This window comes from Bubalus bubalis, chromosome 6, assembly GCF_019923935.1.
Source record: "Bubalus bubalis isolate 160015118507 breed Murrah chromosome 6, NDDB_SH_1, whole genome shotgun sequence".
NCBI classification, from domain to species: Eukaryota; Metazoa; Chordata; class Mammalia; order Artiodactyla; family Bovidae; genus Bubalus; species Bubalus bubalis.
The window spans coordinates 116,782,271-116,802,719 of NC_059162.1; the positions used below are offsets into that span (position 1 = coordinate 116,782,271).

The 20,449-nt window shown below is 50.9% G+C and overlaps 1 protein-coding gene across 50 annotated transcripts in view; it reads left to right on the plus strand.

The window, feature by feature from the left end:
* LRRFIP1 (LRR binding FLII interacting protein 1) overlaps positions 1–20,449 on the plus strand; it is a 161,590-nt gene that overhangs the window by 79,751 nt on the left and 61,390 nt on the right. For 33 of the 50 annotated variants that reach the window (XM_025289251.3, XM_025289253.3, XM_025289254.3 and 30 more), the window contains exons 2-4: positions 9,864–9,950; positions 16,507–16,524; positions 20,391–20,438. In XM_025289251.3, coding sequence (XP_025145036.3) covers positions 9,864–9,950; positions 16,507–16,524; positions 20,391–20,438 — 153 coding nt within the window. The remainder of the gene's footprint in view (positions 1–9,863; positions 9,951–16,506; positions 16,525–20,390; positions 20,439–20,449) is intronic. The other 17 variants (XM_025289214.3, XM_025289243.3, XM_025289220.3 and 14 more) reach the window with 1 other exon arrangement.

Here is a 20,449-nt window from a genome sequence, read left to right on the forward strand (position 1 = left end):
CCTAAATATAACACGTGACACCATAAAACCCCTAGAAGAGAACATAGGCAAAACATTCTCTGACATAAGTTATAGCAATATTTTCTTAGATCAGTCTCCCAAAGCAAAAGAAATAAAAGCAAAAATAAAATGGGACCTAATTAAATTCAAAAACTTTTGTATAGCAAACAAAACCATAAACAAAAGGAAAAGACTGGGAGAAAATATTTGCAAAGGATCTGACCAGCAAACAGTTAATATCCAAAATGTACAAACAGCTTCTACATACAACTCAATCTCAATAAAACAAACGACCCAATCAAAACATAGACAAGACCTAAATAGACATTCTCCAAAGGAGACATACAGATGGCCAGCAGGCAGATGGAAAGATGTTCAGCATTACTAATTATTGGAGAAATGCAAATTAAAAGCCCAGTGGGGTATCACCTCCCACCAGTCAGAATGGCCATCATTAAAATGTCTACAAATAATAAATGCTGAATGGGGTGTGGAGAAAAGGAAACCCTCCTACACTGTTGGGAGGAAGGTAAATTGGGGCAGCCACTGTGGAGAGCCATGTGGAGGTACCTTTAGAAACTGAAAATAGAGTTGCCATGTGAGCCAGCAATCCCACTCCTAGACATATCCACTTATGTGTGGAATCTAAAAAATACAAAAGAATTTGTACGCAAAACAGAAACAGACTCACAGACCTCAAGATGAACTTCTGGTTACCAAAGGGAAAGGCAGGGAGGCAGGACAAATGAGGAGCTAGGGACTAACAGATCCAAAGTACCGTATATAAGATAGACACACACCAAGGCTATACTCTACAGCACAGGGAATTGTATTCAATATCTTGTAGTAAGCTGTTAATATAATAGCATAGAGTGTGAAAAATAGCTGAATCACTTTGCTGTACACCGGAAACTGACACAATCAATTCTACAAATTTTTTTTTTTTTAAAGGCAGGTCAGGGAAGGGCTTCTGGGTTAGAGCCTCACGGTGTCTCTGCGTGGAGTGCAGCGTTGTAAGTCCCTTCAGCCTGGGGCCCTGTGTGTGCTCCGGTGAGTCTGCGAACTTGGTCACCTGTTCTTTCCTCATTCCAGGGACCAGTCACATGTGGATGGAGGGAGGGCCCCTGCTTCTTTCTAAACAAAACCGGTTCTTTGTCCCACTTCAGGCTTCAACCCCTTGGTACTCCTCTTACATTAAAGCGTGCGTGCGCTTTAGTCCTTTAACTTTTCCCAAGAGGTGATAAATACCGTGGTAACATGTCCCGTGGCTGGAAGAAAACTCTCCCATCACAGAGCTTTGGGGTCACTGATCCACACGTCAGCCAAGACATAAGTCTCCTGGGCTCTGCGGGGCGGGGTGGGAGCTGCTTCCAGCAGCGACACCCCTTTCCAGGCCCCAGGGCTTCTCTGCGGAGAGGGAGGAGATGACAAAGCCGCCAAGCTCATTTCCCAAGAGTCACACCAGAGTTATGGCTCATAAATCCCTGCCCCTTTCCATGTAGAATTCTGGAGCCCCAGGAGAATCTAAGAACAGAGGAGGAGCTTTTTCTGTGACATGGGATAAGGGATGTGGGGATATAGAATTCCACACTTTGCTTGAATCCCAGCAAAGCTTTGGAGCTCAGAAGAAAGTGTGCAGAGTCAGGACTCTGGACTTCATGTGGGGCTTTTCAGAAAAATATTGAGTCTGCCTCCAGGCACGTCTGTCCTCTCCAAGCAGGCAGGACTTGGGTTCCACCGGCGTTTACCACATTTCTATTTTTTAAAGACGTGGGGTTGAATTGGTAGAAGCCACAAAAGGCTACGAAGAGTATTAGAGCTCTTAGAGCCCCCCAGACACCACTGTAATTGGGGTGCAGGGTACTGGGGTGGTGTGTGGTCACTCCACCCTTGGGCAGGGTCTCCCCTTCCTGCTTACGAAACCCCCACCACAGACAGGAGGTGGGGGGAGGAAGGAAGCTGTGCAGGGGCTGAGCTAAGAGGCAGGGCACACCTCGCCACTTTCTCCTCCTGCCCTGGTGAATCACTTCTGCTTTAGTTTTGCTCAGTCCCCAGGCCAGGCTGGGCTGTCCCTGAGTTCCCTGAAGAGAGGAGCAGCTGATGTCCTTGGAGCAGTTTTATTACAGCTGGGATTCCTGATGCTCTGAGCAGGAGGCCTGTCGGGGTCCCTGATAGAACAGGGGTGCGTCTGACTGTTTATCCACTGCCTCCCGTGGCTCACCCTGGTAGAACCCACTTTTGCTCTGTGGTCCGATCTAGAACCAGAGCCCATCGAGCCCTTGGCATAGAGACCCGTCACCAAAGTAACTCCTGCTTTTGCTGGTGACATCTTCACATAGCCTGCCAGCCTTTCTCCGGCCCGGTCTGGGTCTGCGCCTGCCTCAAGGGCATTTCAGACAGAGAAGCATTGAAACCACTGGGTGTCATTTCTGGGGCTCCAAAGAGCTCAGGTACCATAGACCTTTCTGTTTCAGCACAGAAAGAATTCAGTGAGAGAAAAAGTTATAGATAAGAAGTGATTTGTTATTCGGTAGAAACCAATGCAATACTGTAAAGTTACTAACCTTCAATTAAAAAAAAAAAAAGAAGTGATTTATTAGAATAGGATGCTTGTGAGCTTACAAGCGGGCAGGCAAGGTGGTACCACACGACTTAATGAAAACTTACTGGGCTACAGTTTTATAATCAAACAAAAAGTGGGAAAAGGAGACTATCTTTGTCTTTTTTGAGCAGACATCATGCCTCCCTTATCAGCTTCTCCTCCAGGTTGAGCAGAGTTTTCTGGTCCCTACTTGGTCAAACCAGGTTCACAAATTATTGTTTTTTAATGTGTGTGCAGAGAGCATGTCCTGCATGCATGTGTGCTAAGTCACTTCAGTCGTGTCTGACTGTGGGACCCTATGGACTGTAGCCCTCCAGGCTCCTCAGTCCATGGGCTTCTCCAGGCAAAAATACTGGAGTGAGTTGCCATGCCCTCCTCCAGGGGATCTTCCCAACCAGGGATCAAACCCAGGTTTCCCACATTGCAGGCAGATTCTATACCATCTGAGCCACCAGGGAAGCCCAAGAATACTGGAGTGGGTAGCCTATCCCTTCTCCAGGGGATCTTCCCAACCCAGGGGTTGAACCCACATCTCTTGCATCTCCTGCACTGGCAGGCATGTTCTTTACCACCTGTGAAGCCTGAGCATACCCTAGGGATCATCAGCTTGCTGAGCTCACTGGGCAGGATGTGGGTCTCATGCCAACATTGTTTCATTGTTTGGGCACATGTCTCAGGCTTCTGTTGGGTGATTTTGTTGTTAGGCAAGCCTGCTTGGTTTTGCGGTTAAGCAAACCTGCTTTCCTGAGTGTCATTAACTTACAAGGGTCTCCCATAGTTTTTCTACTTACACTCCCCTAGTGAAATTAACTGCTTAATCACCTACTTTGTCCCTTTACTCTGACCGTATCAGCAACACTTTGGCTGTCTGTCTCTCCAGCCAGCCCGTGTGGCCTTGTGGCCGGGCTGCTGGCCGGAGGTCTCTGAACCTCCATCCCAGACCATGGGTGGCACTGCAGGGCTGGCATCCCAGGCTCTGACTGGGTGGGCCCGGCTGTTTTTAATTAACCCTTTGTTCAGAAGTTCCCGGAACTCAGACTTGTGCTGCTCTGTGTATTTTTAGCGTCTCTCAGACCACACGGGTCGCCTCAGTGTCAGAGTGTTATCTTGTTTATCGCCAATAAAATGTTGAAAGTGGAACTTTGAAATCAGGGGTTCAGCTTTTGAGGATTATTTTGAGGCTACTGGGGCGATAAAAGAAACTTTCTCACCCCAACCATCTCCATTGTCAAAGGCTGCCTTGCTTTAAAGCCCAGCATCCGTAAGGCTCTGTTTGTGGGGTTCCAGGTCAGGTGGGACCCGGGGATGGGGGAGCCGTGTCTCCTGGGAGGGGCTGGGCCTCTGGCTCTCGTTCCCCTCCAGCCCTGGACTGTCCTGAGAAAGCCAGGGAGCCTGGATCTCGTCAGAGGAAGCCTGGCCGGGTCAGCTCCTCCCCCCCCACCTCCCTGGTCCTGGAGTCTCAGCGGGACAGGCAGGGGGGCTCAGGTGGGGGGTGGGGCAACACTGCAGGGGTGTTTAGTGGCAGAACCAAGGCCACCTTCTCACAGCAGGGAGCTTGGTTTTGGTTTCAAGGCTCCTTCACTTCCTTCCTTCCTTCTCTCTCTCCCTCTCAGCCTCTGCTCCCTTCCCCCACCCTTTCCTTCCTTCCTTCAAAAATGTTTGCTCTTTGTTATGAAAAACGTCAAACATACCCAAGCGGAGATGGAATAACAGAAAGCAGAGGTTGTCGCCCTGGAGGAGCAGCCAGCACCCGGGGCATGTTGCAGCCCAGACGCGCCACGCCCGAGGCTCTGACTCAGCGGTCTTGGGTGGAGCTGGGCATTCTGCATCTTTAACAAGCCCCGGGGGGCAGGGGGCTGCCCCTGCTGCTGCTGCTGCTGGGGAGCAAGACCCTTCCCCCATCCCACCACCAGCCCCCGCAGCTGTCAGCTTGCGTGAGGCCCTGAGTGTCTCCTTTGTATCTCGACAGAGATGATCTTGGGCAAAGGAAGGAGGGTCTGGGGTCCAGAGCCCCTTCCAGGGACAGTGGACTGAGGGAGGAGCCGCAGGACCGGTGGGGCCCGACGGCCAAGCTCTGGAGGGGGCGGGGGAGGTGGACCTCAGCCCTGCAGTGCCCTGGCATCACAGCCAGCAGGCCTGGGGCTCAGTGACCGGGGAGACCCGCGGACCTTGACCTCCAGTGAGTACGAAAGGACTACCACTGGCAGCTGGGGACGGCGGTGGGAGAGGAAGCCTGTGCAGGCTCATTTTTTAAGGTTTTTGTTTGATTGCTTCTCTATGTGTGTGTGTGTTTAAATTTTTATTTTGTGTTGGAATATAGCTGACGGCTTCCCTAGTGGCTCAGACGGTGAAGCGTTTGCCCGCAGCGCGGGAGACCTGGGTTCCATCGCTGAGTCAGGAAGATCCCCTGGGGAGGGAAATAGCAACCCATTCCAGTATGCTTGCTTGGAAAATCCCATGGATGGAGGAGCCTCATAGGCTACGGTCCGTGGGGTCTCAAAGAGCCGGACACGACTGAGTGACCTCACGTCATAGCCGATGAGCATAGCCGATGAAAGATGTTCTGGTAGCCCCAGGTGGCCAGGCCGGGACGCAGCCACGCACGTACACGTGTCCCTGCCCCTCCACACTCCCCTCCCGTCCAGGCTGCCTCCACACTGAGCAGAGCTCCTGGTGCGGCTCAGTGGGTCCTCGTGGGCTGTCCGTTTGCATTATCGCAGTGTGTGCGTGCCTTTGTTCCAAGGCCCTGCGAAGGTAGTAGCTTGTGCTCTGAATTCCGTGGGTCTGTCAGCCCCTCTCCATCCTTCCCCTTGGTCATCATCTCCTGTGAGGCTGGGAGCTGGGTGGGCAGAGGATCAAGGTGGAGAAATAAGCCATCTTCAAGGCCAGGGGCATCAGCAGACCGTGTGAGTCTGGGTGGGCGTGCTGCGTGGGCCTGGGTCTGGGCTCTCGTCCATGGCTCTCAGCTTCCTGGGGCCTCGGGGGCCTCCTTGGGGCCTCGGGCTCCTGACCTCCTTCCGGAATCCTCTTCCATCTCTGCTCGGAGTCATCCTTGGCACGTGGTTCATGCTCACAGGCTCCCTGACCGGAAGCGTCCCCTCCTCGCCTCCTGGGTCTCAGGCCCCTCCTCCCACCCCCGCTCCCCACCCTCATCCAGAGCCGTGTTTCTAAAGCAGAAGTCAGACCCCACTGTGTTCTTCCTCCTTCAAACCTGTCAGTGCTTCCGCATTCCTTCCTGGAGATAAGGTTCCAGACACCAGGGCTGCAGCTGCGGGGGATGCCTGGGCCCTTGGGGACCACCCCCCCCCCCCGCCGGGCCCTATCCTGGCACCTCGCCACCCGCCCCCTCGTCCTGGCTTTCTCTTTGCTCCTCAGGGTGGGCTCATGGCTCCTGATCCCCAAGTGGGTTGTGTTCTCCTCCAGAGCAGTCCAACACATTTTTTTTCTCACCCACTGTAGCACTCGTCACTTGTCCACAGCCCCCCATTGCTTTGTGTGCACCCATGAGACTGGACCCCAGCCTTCCCTGGCTGGCTCAGCAGTGCTGCATGACCTGGGCTGGTGGTGGCAAGGATCCTGCAGCCACAGGGCAGAAAGTGAAAGTGCGTTAGGAAACTTGAACAGTCCGACGTGGCTGTGACCCCCGGTGTGTGAGTTGATATTTTACAAAGTGTCAGTCTGCAGTGGATTTGTCCTGCCCCATGGAGGCTCTGGCTGGGGGCACATCGACCCTCAGAACTGCTACCCAATGGTCGCCAGCTAGAGGGCAGGGCTGGGCCCCCCTGGAAACGCTGGGTGAGTGACCTCATGCCTGCAGGTCACCAGGGTGGACCATCACTATTTGGTACTTTTTAGTTCACTGGATAACTTGCTCTTACCGAAGATTTCCTCTGAGGCTGTCTTGAAGGATGGGTATTTGGGATGCTCTGTGTCCGTTTCCTGTTCTTGGCAACATCAGTGTTTCAGGATGCACTGTGTTATCGGGGATCTGTGTGGTTTTCTTTCCGGCATCTCAGGCCGCGTCGGGGTTGTTCTGCTGGTACTAGTTTTGTGCTGGTGAAGTTAGCTGTGCGTAGGTTCTGTGCCACTTGAAACGTTGGCTCGTGTATCTGTCAGCTTCTAGCCAGAGTCCCAGAGACAAGCATGGTTGTTTCTACTTCCTGTGTCGTGAGAGTCTGTTCTCCACGTATGAGTCATGTCAGAATCCATGAGATGAAGGGACTTCGTATGGTGGTGACTGCAAGCATTTGAAACCGTGCTGAATCCTCTCCTTCCCTCCCGCCTTCTGATCTAAGGTGAAGCGTGGCCATGTTGATGTGTCCGCAAGGTTGATTAGCTTGTATCCTAGCAGGGAGTTTGTCCTAGGACTTGGTTCATCCATGTGGTCCCTTTAGCAACACAGGCCCAGGTCCCTCAGATCATGGACGGGACAGACAGGCTGGATGGACGTAAGGACCAGAGAGGGGGCGGGCCCTTTCCTGGGGGGAGGGTGACCCACCAGAGTAGCTGGGGTCTGATGATGGGCCATGATTTGGGAGACCTGCCAGTCTGATGGGGAGGTCACCCCAGGAGGCGGGGGCTACCTGCTCAGACAGGTCCCTTTGAGGATCATTGCTCCTGTCCCGAGCCGGGCAGGACAGACAGGCCAGGGAGGAGCCAGGCGACCGAGGGCTCGGGCTCCCTTGGATCACAAAGGCTCCCACGCTGTGTGAGCAGGAGTCATCCAGCCCTCACCCACTTGGGCCAGTTCTCCACTGCTGTGTAACCAGTGCCCACAAACATGGCAGCTTGGAACAGCACACGTTTATCAGCTCACAGATTCCAAGGGTCAGGAGTCTGGCCGCAGCCTCCCGGGTCCTCTGCTCAGGGTCTCAAACAGGCTGCAGTCAGGGTGTCGGCCGGGCCGCATCCTTTCTGGAGCGTAGGGTCCTGAGCCCAGCTCCCACGGGTGTTGGTGGTGGTCTCGTCCTGCTGGTGTGGGACCGGGGTGCCACATTCCCATCTGCTGGGGCCACGCTCAGCTCTCAGAGGCCCCCACACTCCTTGTCGCATGGCCCCTCATGGGCAGGAGACTCTGATCTCTAGACCCACCTTTCCAGGCCTCCCCTGGTGAGGTCAGGCCCACCCAGAACTCAAGTCAGCAGTTGAGGGGACCTTGCTCACTGGGGCAATTGTCTCTGCAGCGTGGTGTAACCCAGCCCCAGGGTGACACCCGTCGGACGGCGCTCTGCCCACACTCAGGGGCAAGGCGTGTGTGCAGCGTGTACACTGGTGACGGGCATCTCAGGGACCGCCTGGAGTCCTGCCCGCCGCTCACCTCTCTCGCTGTCCCCCACCAGCAGCCCCTCCTTCTCCAGCCCCTGGGCTCTTTCTTACATCCTCACTCCTCATCCCCCTTCTCTTCCTCCTTGGCTTTCTTTCTCCTTTTCCCAACCGCCCTCCTCCCAAGCTGATGGACTCTGACTGCCTGGTTCCCCACTGGCGTGGACCCTGAGCCAACAGATCTGGAGCCCACGGCTCCCCAGGCAGGGCTATGGAGGCCACTGCACTCAGCGTGAGTGCAGATCTCTTGCTGGCCCATCCACGGGGCTGTCGGGACTCCACGTGGCCAGGGTTCAGTCTGTTGGACCTCCCCCCATCCTTCCCCCCACCGCACAACACCCCGGCTCTCCAGTTTGGCTCATCACACAGTGTAACATGGTTTAGAAAGCTGAAAATGGCAATGAGGTATCAAAGTTCTGATGGAGCTTGATTCTTGACACCATTGATTTGAAGGACTTGGGCTTGGGTTGGTTGATCAAGAAACCACATGAACAAAGCAGGTTATAGAATAAATTCCTTGTAAAGACATTAGCCAGCCGAACTGCGGCAGGCCAACTAAGGCCAGTTTTCAACTTGGATTAGAATTTAGAAAGAAGATGAATTTGTAGCGCTATGCAATATAATTTGGAGAAGGAAATGGCAGTCCACTCCAGTATTCTTGCCTGGAGACTCCATGGACATAGGAGCCTGGCAGGCTGCAGTCCATGGGGTCGCAAAGAGTCGGACAGAACTGAGTGACTAACACACACACACATGCAGTATAATTATAGGGTGGAAGTGAGGGGCGTCGTAGACATCAGGACCCACCATCCTGATGGGAGTCTGGGGTACAGGGTGCCCCGCCCTCAAAATTGGACAAGAAGACTCAGGCCGCCTCACAGCTAGCCAGACACAGTGACCACACCAGAAGCATGCTGGCTGTCTCAGTGGCCTCATTTTAGGATGATCTAAGGAACAGTGAAAGCTGGGTCAGAACTGTTGGAAGCATTACAAGTGAATTCCCATAAAAATTTAAGTGGAAAGGAAAACGGATTTGTTTTAACAGCAGGAAACCTGGATCCTGGCACCTCTGCACCATTTAGCTCACTGGGCGGCTTTATCACCTGCAGCAGTGCATAAGCTCGAGATTTGTAGAACAGGAAACAGGGTTCAAGCGCCAGGTCCCACGGCATTGGTTAGTCTTGGTCAAGCATTTTAGAAAGCTTTTAAATAGAATACTGCGTGCGTGCGAAATCAGCTGCAAGTTGACTAGTAGTTAAATGGAGGCAGGTTTTGTTTTAATGTAACCTTTCTAAACAGCTGGAGCCACTCAGCTCTGGTCTGAGATGCTTTGAGAGAAGGTGGGGCTTGCCCAGGCTCCACTGCTGAGCCTGGAGGCAGCAGGGAACAGCGAGGGGTGACCAGACCGGAGTTCTGGGAAGCAGGGGCAGAGTCCCAGCCCCGTGACCTTGGATGGGTCTGGCGGCCTCTCCAGGTCTCTGCTCCCTGCTCTGTAAGGGGAGCACTTGAACCGGTGACCCCGGGGTCTTGTCCAGCTCTGATGCCCTGTTCCTGCATTACTCTGTCATCCCTCCAGAGGAATGCAGACCGCCCAGTCCTGCCACTTGATGGGCTGTGTGACCTTGGGCGCGTTGCCCTCTCTGTGCCCTAGGTCTCTCACTTGTTAACTGGGTGTGGTAACATGATCGTTGCAACAAGGCTGCTATGATGAGCCCACAGCTTAATGTGTGTGAAGCCCTCAGAACAGCGCCCGCTTGGCCTTTAGCAGAGGGAGCAATCCTGACTGCTGAAAGCATTGTGATTCCTGGGCCCTCTTTAACACGTACGGGTCTGTGTTACTGTGTGTTTGGTAACCTCCGAACCAGAGCATCATGGTTGACCGGAGCCTGGAAAGGAGCCACTGGTCCATCTCCTAACACAGTCTCTGGGTCTGTTGCAGGCAGAGGCCAGGTTGGCGGCGAAGCGTGCGGCCCGCGCAGAGGCCCGAGAGATCAGGATGAAGGAGCTGGAGCGGCAGCAGAAGGAGGTAAGGCTGGGCTGGTCAGCGGGCCCCCGGGAGGGTCCCTTCCAGGCCCTGTCCCTCCTGTGATTCTGGTCCCGGTCAGGCCAAGCGCGGCGTCCTGGACACTCGACCCGTCGGATCCGCACAGCGCGCTTGCCCGAGTGGATCACACTGGACCAGCCTCCCGGCCTAAAGGAACCAGGAGATGCTGCTTCCAACTGTGGAGCCACAGTTCCCATCCTCGGAATTAAAACGGGAAAGAACAGATTATTATTTTTTGAGGCTATCCAAACAGTCCCGTTTAAAAATACTTCCCTTGCAGTTTTTACACTTTGTAATAGGTTTCATGAGACCTGAAGCCCCGTTAAGTGATACAGGGAACAGAATAAACGCCGGATGAAATGGCCAGTGGGGGAAATGGCCCTCCTGGGAAGTGGACAGCGTTGTGTTTACACACCCGTTAATGCTGTTTGCTTCTTTCTTTCACCACCTCGAGCCGGAGCCAGAAGCCACGTGGGCGGCATGAGGGCTCTCTCACTCGTAGCTTGAGGGGTGGGCTTTCCCCTGACCTTAAAGCTCACGCAGTGGGTGAAGGAGTCCCTTTCCAAGGGCTCCGCCTTCTCCTGTGGGCCTCGGCCTCTGGGGGTCTGGGGAGCAGCCATGCCAGGCGCCCCCGGAGGGCTCTCTCTGTTGGGAAGATTTGAGCATTGTGTTGGAGAGGGGACCAGATGCCTTCTCACAGCTGATTTTCGTACAGAGTCTGGTCTGGTTCACATAGTCACATTTTCTAAGTTGAACCAGTGTTTTAAAACTCGTCAGGCTTCAGATAAAACTGGATTTCCAGCCTCTTGTGAAACTGCAGTTTCTGCCAGGTTCCCAACGTCACATTCCCTGTGGGGGTGAGTCCCACACTCTCACTCTCGCCCCTTCCCGCCGTCTGCAGGGTCAGCTGCTCTGAGTGAACTCAGGGGAGGGGCGTGGACAGGTCTGAGCTTGAGGAGGAAACCTCTTGCGTGTGGCTGCGAAAGCAGGTTGGAGGTCACTAGAAACTCAAGCCTGGGAGTCATACCTGGGTCCCAGTGGTGGAAAGCTGAAAGCCGCCAAGGAGGGCGTGATGTCCCTGAGAGAAAGGCCACCCCCCAGGCCAGCAGGGATGCTGGGAAGTGAGCCCACAGTAGGGCAGCAGCCACGTTTCTTGGGCATCACTTGTCCTGCATTTATATGCAGACAAAGACTAAACAAATATTTGAAAGTAGATCAACCATACCCTCCCTCCTTGTTGGAAATACAAATGCGATTGTAGGTAAGTTCTAGCTTTTATGATATTTTGCCTCTAGAATTAATTTAGTATTTTAATTTGGGGGCTTTTCTTTTGATTTACTTGGAGAAGCATGGGTTTGACATTTTCTCAGTGCCTCTCCCACCTAGAATCCCATTTACCATTTTAAAAAATGGAAATAGAGCCTCCTGAATTCTCAAGTTAGTTATTTGAACTCTGCAGTTGAGTTGAAACTGCTGAAGGCTGGGGTCACCTGCAGCCCCTCCCCTGCCATGAGGTTGGTTAAGGGCGAGGGTGGGAGCCTGACTCATATTCTTTTGTAAACAAACTCTGGGGACTGGACCTGACCCAGAGTAGTTGTTAAAGTACATTCAAAGAGGCATTTTCAGGAGAGGCTTCAGGGAGAAGTATTTGGACTAGGAGGTGGAGAGAAGGCATAGACCTCATTGTTTTGTGGGCCTTTGTCACCTGTCTGAGACATGTCACCTGGGCTTTAGGAATCACCCTGACACCAAGAGCTGGCACTAGACGGACATAAAGTGTACGCATTGGAGGCCACCTCGGTTTTTAGGTTAGGGATTTTATTTATTTATTTTAGATTTAATTTTATTCATTATTATTTATCGGCCGCCCCGCAGTTTATGGGACCTCAGTTCCCCAACCAGGGATGAACTCAGGCCCCGCCGGTGAGAGTGCTGAGTCCCAGCCACCGGACCCCCAGGCAGTTCCCTGAGTCAGAGATTTTAAGTGATGGATTGATTGTTCGGACTGCCTGGGGCTGATGTCTGTTTAGAATGTTGCTGTTCATGCAGTAACTCCTTGCACATCCTGAGTGCAGGACACCGGGAGCCCCTTCCCTGTGCTTCGGGAACCCACGGGCAGGGACGTTCAGGGGTTAGTGTAGCGGCTTCATCAGTTCCTGGGGGGGGGGCTGCGTTCCCCAGCCACCAGCAGGATGGTGGCTCGTTCCTTTGTCGGCTTCCCTTGCTTCTCCTCCAGCCCCCAGTCTTTTTATATTAAGGTCTTAAAAGGGCTGTAAGAAGAATTCTCCACACTGTTGTGTTGCCCCATCCTGGTTTCTCCGCCTTTGACTGAGTATCCACACTGCACCCTCCTCCGCTGGTAGTTAAGTGTTTTTGGCAGCCTGTGGCTGTTCCCTCTACCTGAACCACTGGACTCGGGAAAGATGACCTTGAACCTGACAGGGGGACTCCCTTTGGTTTCCATGGTGGAAATCATTTTACCATTTGTCTCACAAAATAAGAGAAAGTTACTCTCACCAAGAACACATAGGGAAAATTTCTACAAAATCAAGGTAAGTGAGTTACATAGTATGTGTGTACATATCTATCCTCCAGATTATAATATATTCTATCCTTAATTATGGGCAGAACTGAATTAAATATATATTAGGCTGGCCAGAAAGTTCATCCCAGTTTTCCCGGGCGCTCCCAAACGAACTTTTTGGCCAGCCCCTGCTGAATCATATGAGCAGCGTGTTATTCACAAAGTTCTTTGGCAGAAGTTCTTGTTTTAGAAAATAAAGGTTAAGAGGAATTAAGCTAAGTAAGAAATTATTTGAAGTGCCTCCTTTAAAAGCAAAGCACCCCTTTCTCTTTTGAGTCAAGGGAAGCCCCCTTCCATCCCACGCTAATCCTGCAAAGTGACCTCGTGCTGAGCGCCTGCACCGCAGCTGCGATGCCTCGAGCTGCAACACTGCAGCTGCTACCCAAAGACGGGAACTGCGTCCGGGCCCTTCGATCTCGGTACCATTAAATGGGCATTGGGTGTCAGCAGGGGAGTGACCTTGTGGAGTCTTCCCCCACCCCACCCCCGCCAGCACAGCGCTCCCAGGACAGAGGAGCCCGAGGACTTGAGCAACCTGGCCCAGTTCCTGTGTGGTGTGGCCTGCCCTCCTGTGTCTGGTGACTACTAAGGACCTCAGGCTTTGCAGAGAAAATTTGATTAAAACCTGGGAAATCTGATTTAAAAATGCCACAGTTTGCCTCCCTCGGTCAGACACACAAGTGCCGTTGGTTAATAGATGCCATTAGAATTTCAAAAACAATTTTTTAATTTTATTGAGGTATAGTTGATTAATAGCATTGTATTAAATTTCTGCTGTATGGCAAGGTGATTCTGTTTTACCTATATATTCTTTTTCGTCTTTTTTCCCCATAGTGATTTATCATAGGATCTGATTATAGCTCCCTGTGGTACACAGTAGGACCTTGTTTATCCATTCTTTATGTAGCAGTTTGTACGGAAACTCTGTATTCTTACAGTAGAGACACATACGTGGTCACAGGGTGAAACGGTGTTGTTGTGACTCAGGTTCCGGGGAAGGTCTTGCACGAAAGCAGTACGCTGACCAGGGGGTTCTTAGCATTCAGCCCCCGCAGGGACGCTTTCAGACGTGGGAACGGGTGTCCAGGGCAGGTGGGTCTGAATGCGAGGACCCAGAGGAAAGCTCACCTTCACTGCATGGAAGGTACCTTAGGTAAACGTCACCTTTTTAAATGAGCCCTGTGTGGGTCTCCTCTGCGGGACCCTTCTTCCTGCCGTGAGCTCAGGGACAGGCCAAGGAGACTGCGAGGGTGCCTTCTCTGCTGAACGCACGCCTTTCTCGGGGTCAGACCACGTGCCTGGCGTCCGCACCCCACGCTGCGAATTATCTGGGTGCAGAAGGACACCCTGAGTGGGGGGCCCTGCATGTGTCAGGGAGGAAGCAGAGGAACTAACTCTGGTCAGCACAGCGAGTGTGGACACCGAGTGAAGAAGCTGCTGGTGGAGAAAGGCAGGGCGGGCAAGGAGGCTGTGGGCGGAGAGCTGGATGGCGGAGGCTGGAGCGCAGATGGGGGCCCTGGCTCGGCCCGAGGTTTGTATCAACCTGTGAGCCTACGAGCGCTCACTCACACCAAGGACAGCTTCGCGTGCATAAATCCAGCGTCCTTGGGGCAGGAGAGCATTGCCACGGACCGTTTCTGTCTAGTTCCTCAACTAAGGGATTTGGAAGGTTTAAGATAAAACACGTGGATATGTATTAATAGTCAAAGCGGACTGGGGTGGGGCAGGGGGTCGGCAGGGACCTCCCGGAGCCCCCTGGAGTGTGGTGGTGCTGGGCTTGGGTGCCCTCACCGTCTGGAACAGGGTCTCTCCGGGTTTTATTGACAGGTGAGGAAAGCAGGCCTTAATTATACAGAAGCTGAGAAGGTGGCCGAGCCAAGATTCAAACCTAGAACCGAAAAAGCTGCAGAGCCTGTCATCCTCACCCTCTGCCTCCAAAGCAGGCGTGTCATCACCGGTGGCAACAAAGGGCCTCACCAGTATGTTGACCTTGGGATTAACACCAGCAGGGCGCACGCTGGCACTCATGCAGCACGGGAGTGCAAACACCCACGTAATCCTCAGCGGTTCACAAGCGGAAGCACACCTTGGAAAACCAGTTTTTTTCCCTTGGTGCTGATTCGGGGCACGTCATGGGAACACAGAACAGACCGTGGTGTCCGCCCTTGTGCTAGAGAGACACGAACAGCAGCTGTTGGTCTGGCTGATTCTTAACGTGACCCAAGTCCAGGGCTGGGGGGTGTGCACAGGTGTGCCCATCTGGAGAGAGGAGGCAGACGGCTTTCAGGTTTGGGGCCATGCTTTTAATAGCGAGGATGGCATGCAGGCATACTCCTGGGTCTCCCCTTCGCGTATCACGTCTCTGGGCCTGCCTATAATTAGATCCGGCCCCACAATCTGTGTTACACAATCTGTCAGCACTGGCATTTTAAGTTGTTGATGAAGTGGAAATGAATATGCTTTGGAAGACCCGTGTTTAACCTGTAGCATTGGTATTTCGGTATAAAAATTGAGAAACACGACCCCTCTTTCCGTGTGGTGGCGAGCCACCACACCGCTGCTTCTGAGCAGGGCCAAGGCCTTCCTTGACATGGAGGTGGGCTTGGCGGCAGGCGGACGGAGCCTGTGAACGCCTGGAGAGCAGTGAGGTCCCTGAAGGCTCATGAGAGCAGGAAGCTGACGACATCACTGGAAGGTGTTGGAGGTGGGTGGTGGCTGAAGCCATGCTGGTGCCTGGGCCCCTCCAAGGCCAGCATGGAGAGGGCACACAGAGCAGAGGTGAGCCGAGTGTCCCCCCACCCCGGTGCTGGAGGAGCTGGGTCTGTTAGCAAGGCCTAGCAGACCCTGAGGACACGGGGGCTGGGAGCAGGCTGGCGATCCATCCAGGTGGTGCAGGCAGCCCCAGCCTTGCAGCTGAATGGTTCAGACGTTCTCTTCACCCCTGCGGATGCTAAGAACCGACTGCGTGGCTGTGCTTTGGGGCTATCTCAGAGAACTATGAGCTCCTTCTTAATGGATTTATTAGGGAGAATATGCAGATGTTCTTTGGGAAATCTAAGTGAAACTTCAACTCTGTCTCAGAGCCTAAACTAATGGGAAAAAAATTCTGGTGTGATGACCAGGCGATCTGATGATCATGGCATGTCTCTTGTTGTTACTGACCTGATCAACATTTCTGTTGGAGACTAACATTTAATGCAGTACAGGTGTTGGGTATATTGACATCTGCTCACCTCTGTAGGACTGGAAGCGTGGGGTCTGAAGTCTTACAGCTGTAGCAATGCCTTGGGCCATGCTCGGCAGTTTTGTTGGGTGAATGAAGAATGAATGAGTGAATGAGTGATGGAATAGGCATCTCAGTCTTACCTAGGGATTACTACAAAATTAGGAGAAACCTCTAGAGCAAGCTAGTATGTCCCAGTATGATAATAAGCGTTTCAAAATGTGTTTCAGTTATATCCTCGCGATCAGTCTGTTTGGCGGAAGTTTTCCTGATTTGTATCTGCATGGATCCAAACATGAAAGAATGTTTCCTAACTCTTTGGGAATCTGACCAGCTGACTTTCCAATTAAATTTCTGTACTTCTTTGCTACACTTTGGTCATGTGAAAAGAAATTTTATGTTGAGGATGAAGTTCTTTTTCCCATTAGTGGTATTAGTTAACACAAACTTTTGCATCAGACTAATAACAGGACTCTCATAGACTTGTGTGGACGTGCCTATACTTCATCAACGTAACTAAAATAGAATGTAAGATCTGTTATGAAATTACTGATTATTTCGATGAGACTACAAGAGAGTTTTTTTCATTCCCGTTTTACCAGTTTTTGCTTTGTTTCAATGTGGCTTTTATTCATATTTCTAGATCCTTACAGAACCTTTCTTTCTGATTTTTCTACTTCTGTAACTGGATTTTGTGTTTCTTTCCCGATTTCTTTTGCCCTTCTCTGAAGATCTATCAGGTTCAAAAGGTAGGCTCTTCCATATTTATTTTCTGATTTGCATGTACTCTTTTTCCCTTGCCAAGGACCTGGTCGCCTTTCAGAAATAACGCCTTTGATTGAGAACTCATTAAAGTTCTTACTGCTTCTTTCACTGTCATACTCGTGAATTGGTTTGAGCATGAATGCATAGGTGTTCACATCAGCCCCCACGAAAAGCAGCCGTCAACGCACATGTCTGTGTACTGAATGCTTTTACTATCTCCATTTTTCTCAAGAAATTGGAAAATTGTTTCTTTAAGAAAAAAATTAAGACTAAATCACACTTTAGAGTCTGGAAAACCGTTTAGAATCAGACATTTGAAAAGAAAGAGTATCCTTGTATATAATTTTATTATTAATAGTAAGTGTTGAAATTTTCAGTACATGTTGCTATACGTTGAGATTATTACATACTGAATTAAAACTGAGTAAAAGAAGAAAATGATGGTATAACAATAAAACCCAGTAGCTTAAAACAAACCTGCCTTCCATCCCTAATATTCAGAGTGCTACCATGCATCTCTGTTTCCTAAGGGTATTTTGTAAAGGCAGTGAGGTTTAGAAATAAATGCGCTGAGCTGTCCCGCTGCAGAAAATAAAAACAACCAAGTCAGTGACTCCTGATCCAGCAATATGAAGGAAGGTGCGAACGGTTCCCTGAGAATTTATAGAAAAGTGTTTACAGGGAGTCTTTCCCATAAATGAATTGAAATAATTTCTTGTTTACAAACATATTTAGTTTATAAAGAAGAGTCATAGTTATCTTTGAGAGCAGCTAAGAAAATCAACAAGGTAACCTAATCTCATGGGTTAGAAAATGCAAGCCCTTTAAACACAGAACATGAGTGTGTTTAAATTTCCAGAGGCTCCGGCTCCTGGGGCTGCTGTCTGGTTAGGCCCCAACCCGGAGCCACTTCTGATTTCTTTAGAGTCATAACCTTCTCTGGAGAGTCCGAATTGCCTCAAGTAGCAATTTCCCAAATTTCCATTTGGTATTCAATGAAAATGCCCGTTCACCAGGATTTAGAGTTCTAAGAAGTGTATACCAGACAAACAAAATGAGTAACATCTCCGTTTCCTTCTGCACTTGTCTCCTCAGCCTTCACTAGCCCTCCAGGAGCCACCTGGCACTTTATAAGAATATTAATTAAATGCAGTGTTAATTTTGAAATAAAAAAATTGTTTCTGGATTCCTTTACCAGCTGCAGTTCCACATTGCCTTCCCCCCTGCCCCTCTCACTCTGCATAAATATTATCCCCCAAAGTGTCAAGAAACCAGTTAAGAAGGTGCCAAGATCTATTAGAACTTTGTTAGTTTTTGCAGAGTCCACTTGGAACTGTATACTGAGGCTAGAGTTCCAAACCACACATAGAGAATCCAGGTCAGAATTTCACAGGTGAAAGGCAAGGCTGGGAACCGTCACGGTAACCGACGGAATAGGACGCAGTCAACTAAAACCTAGACAGGGACTCCTCTCTGGTCGTTTCTACTTGGCTCATTCCCATCTGGTGCTGGATCAAGAATATCTCCTCCTCACTACCGGATACGCTGTTAGAACCTTGTCAGAATGGTCATGTGTCACACAGTACAGGTGTCCCAGGTGGCCCTTAGTGGTAAAGAACCCACCTGCCAATGCAGGAGATGCAAGAGACCTGGGTTCGAGCCCTGGGTCGGGAAGGTCCCCTGGAGGAGGGCACAGCAGTGCCCAGTGTTCTTGCCTGGAGAATCCCATGGACAGAGGAGCCTGGAGGGCTACAGTCGGACATGACTGAGGCGACTTAGCACAGCACGCACACCCAGCACACACAACTAAAGGGAGCTCAGGGAGCCCTCCACAGAAAAGCAGATGTCCATTATTATAATAAAGACGTGACCCGGGACGCAGGAGGAGGAGGCAGTAAGGTTTGGTGACAGCCCGTGGGCTGTCTCCATCACAGTTTCTCTTGTGTTGAATCAAAGCTGTTTCTGAAAGTCAAGCACTTGTGTGCCCGTCTGGCTCTTGCTTCCCTCTGCATGGCTCACCGGCTCCTCACAGCCTGCGTGCGGTGTCGTGCACTTCCTAGAGCTTGCTGTGCCGCCCCTGGTACTAACACCAGGACGACTCCTTAACCGCGCTTTTCCAGGGGCGTCCTCTCCCCACGGATGGCTTGGAAACGTAGCTAGACTTACCGCAGCTGTTTATAAGGCCACCTGTGAACTCAACGGAGGATTTTAAATACTGGTTCTTATTTTTGTCCTAAAAAGTGCGACAGGTAGAATGCAATATTTGATATGGGTATAGAATTGGCCAAAAAGGAAAAGACAGAAATAGAAAAACGGATAATGCAGACCTCTTTAGGAATTTACTTTTTTGTCAGATTCTGTAGGCCCGTTCCTTTTTAAAAGCCACATTTTCTATCTTTGTAGTCAAGGCATGAGATGAAGGAGGGTTGATGGCATCGAACTTTTTATACCTGGAGCTTGACGCTGGAAGCGGGGCTGGCATGATTTGAACGCAAAATAGCTTGAAGCTGTTGTGTTTAACTTACGCTGTTGCTGAAACATGACTGTGGGAAGTATTTCCCTTCTCAATTTATAGTCTAAGGGAAGGAACTTACAGAAAAGTGGCTCATGTGCTTTAGCGGCTCAGGTTCTATATTGGTTGGACTTTTAAAGCACTGGTAAGTTCTCTCCTAATTTTCTTCTTCAAGTTTTCTACTTACCACCATTCCTAAGAGAAAGGGGCGAGACCATTGAAGGGCCGTATGTGTTAAATCTGGCTGACTTTCAAAATAAACAGAAACTAAACCAAATATAAAGCCAAGTATAACAGCAGCAGCCTGTTTGGGTCATTGTAAAACCATTTCAAGTGCTGTCGTGCACTTCTCACATGCAGTGTTTTCCCTCTGATTTTAAGTTTTTCGTGTGCAAAAGGAAAATCATCTCTGTGTTATACGATACGAAGGTTTAGATGGTGGTTTCTTGGTTTTCTTATTGGAAATCAAGGGAAAAGTGAGGAGAAAAGCAAAGCCCCTTTATTTGGGACTCCACCGGGGCTCCCACCTAAATTGGGAATTGCTATATTTTGGCGACAGTAGCAGCCATCCTGAATCTGCTTTTGTAATTCTCACTTGGGCAGCTGCAGTTTAGATACGCAAGGTGAAAGCATGGAGATATTGGCTAAAGAAAAAGCCCAACAGTTGTTTGTGTGTTTTTTTCCCTGTATCAAGACCTCTTCTACAACAGGCTGCTTGGCCATCTTGCCATTAGCAGCATATGATAAAGACGTCCACAGCCCAGAAATTCTCGAGGGCCTAAATTTAGCATAGATATCAGATGGCTGGAGCAAGTGTATCAGAAATCTAGGGCTCAGGACATCATTTCTACCCCTTTCCTCTGGTTTTCTCATCCCTGTTGTAGCAACAGAGAAATGGCTCTCCAGTTTGGCTTCTCTTAAACAGGGGTGGAAAAGAGCCGGACACGACTGAGCCACTGAGCACACGCACACGTGCACACACGCACACACACACACAGTGTTTTATTGCTGCAGTACATTTTCTCTGAGGGCACAACCAGCTTGACAGAGGGGCTCATCGTGCTGCCGGGCTGTTGAAATTCCTGGTCTCTACGGAGGTCTCCCCCTCACCCCAGCAATGCTTTGTCCTGGCCTGTCTTCCCGGGTGGGGAGGGTCATCTTTCTGGGCTCACAGGTGGCATGGGGGTCTGCAGCCCCCCCGCAGAGCCCTGCCTGTTCTAACTCGCGTTGCCTCGGCATGTTCCCTTGACCTTGGGGCTTGGAAATGCATGTCGGAACAGTGTCCTACTCAGAGTGCGTGTCACTTCTTGCCTCATCTTCTTTCCCTTCTGTCTACAGAAATATTATGGGCTGGATACAAAATGGGGCGACATCGAGCAATGGATGGTAGGCCTCAA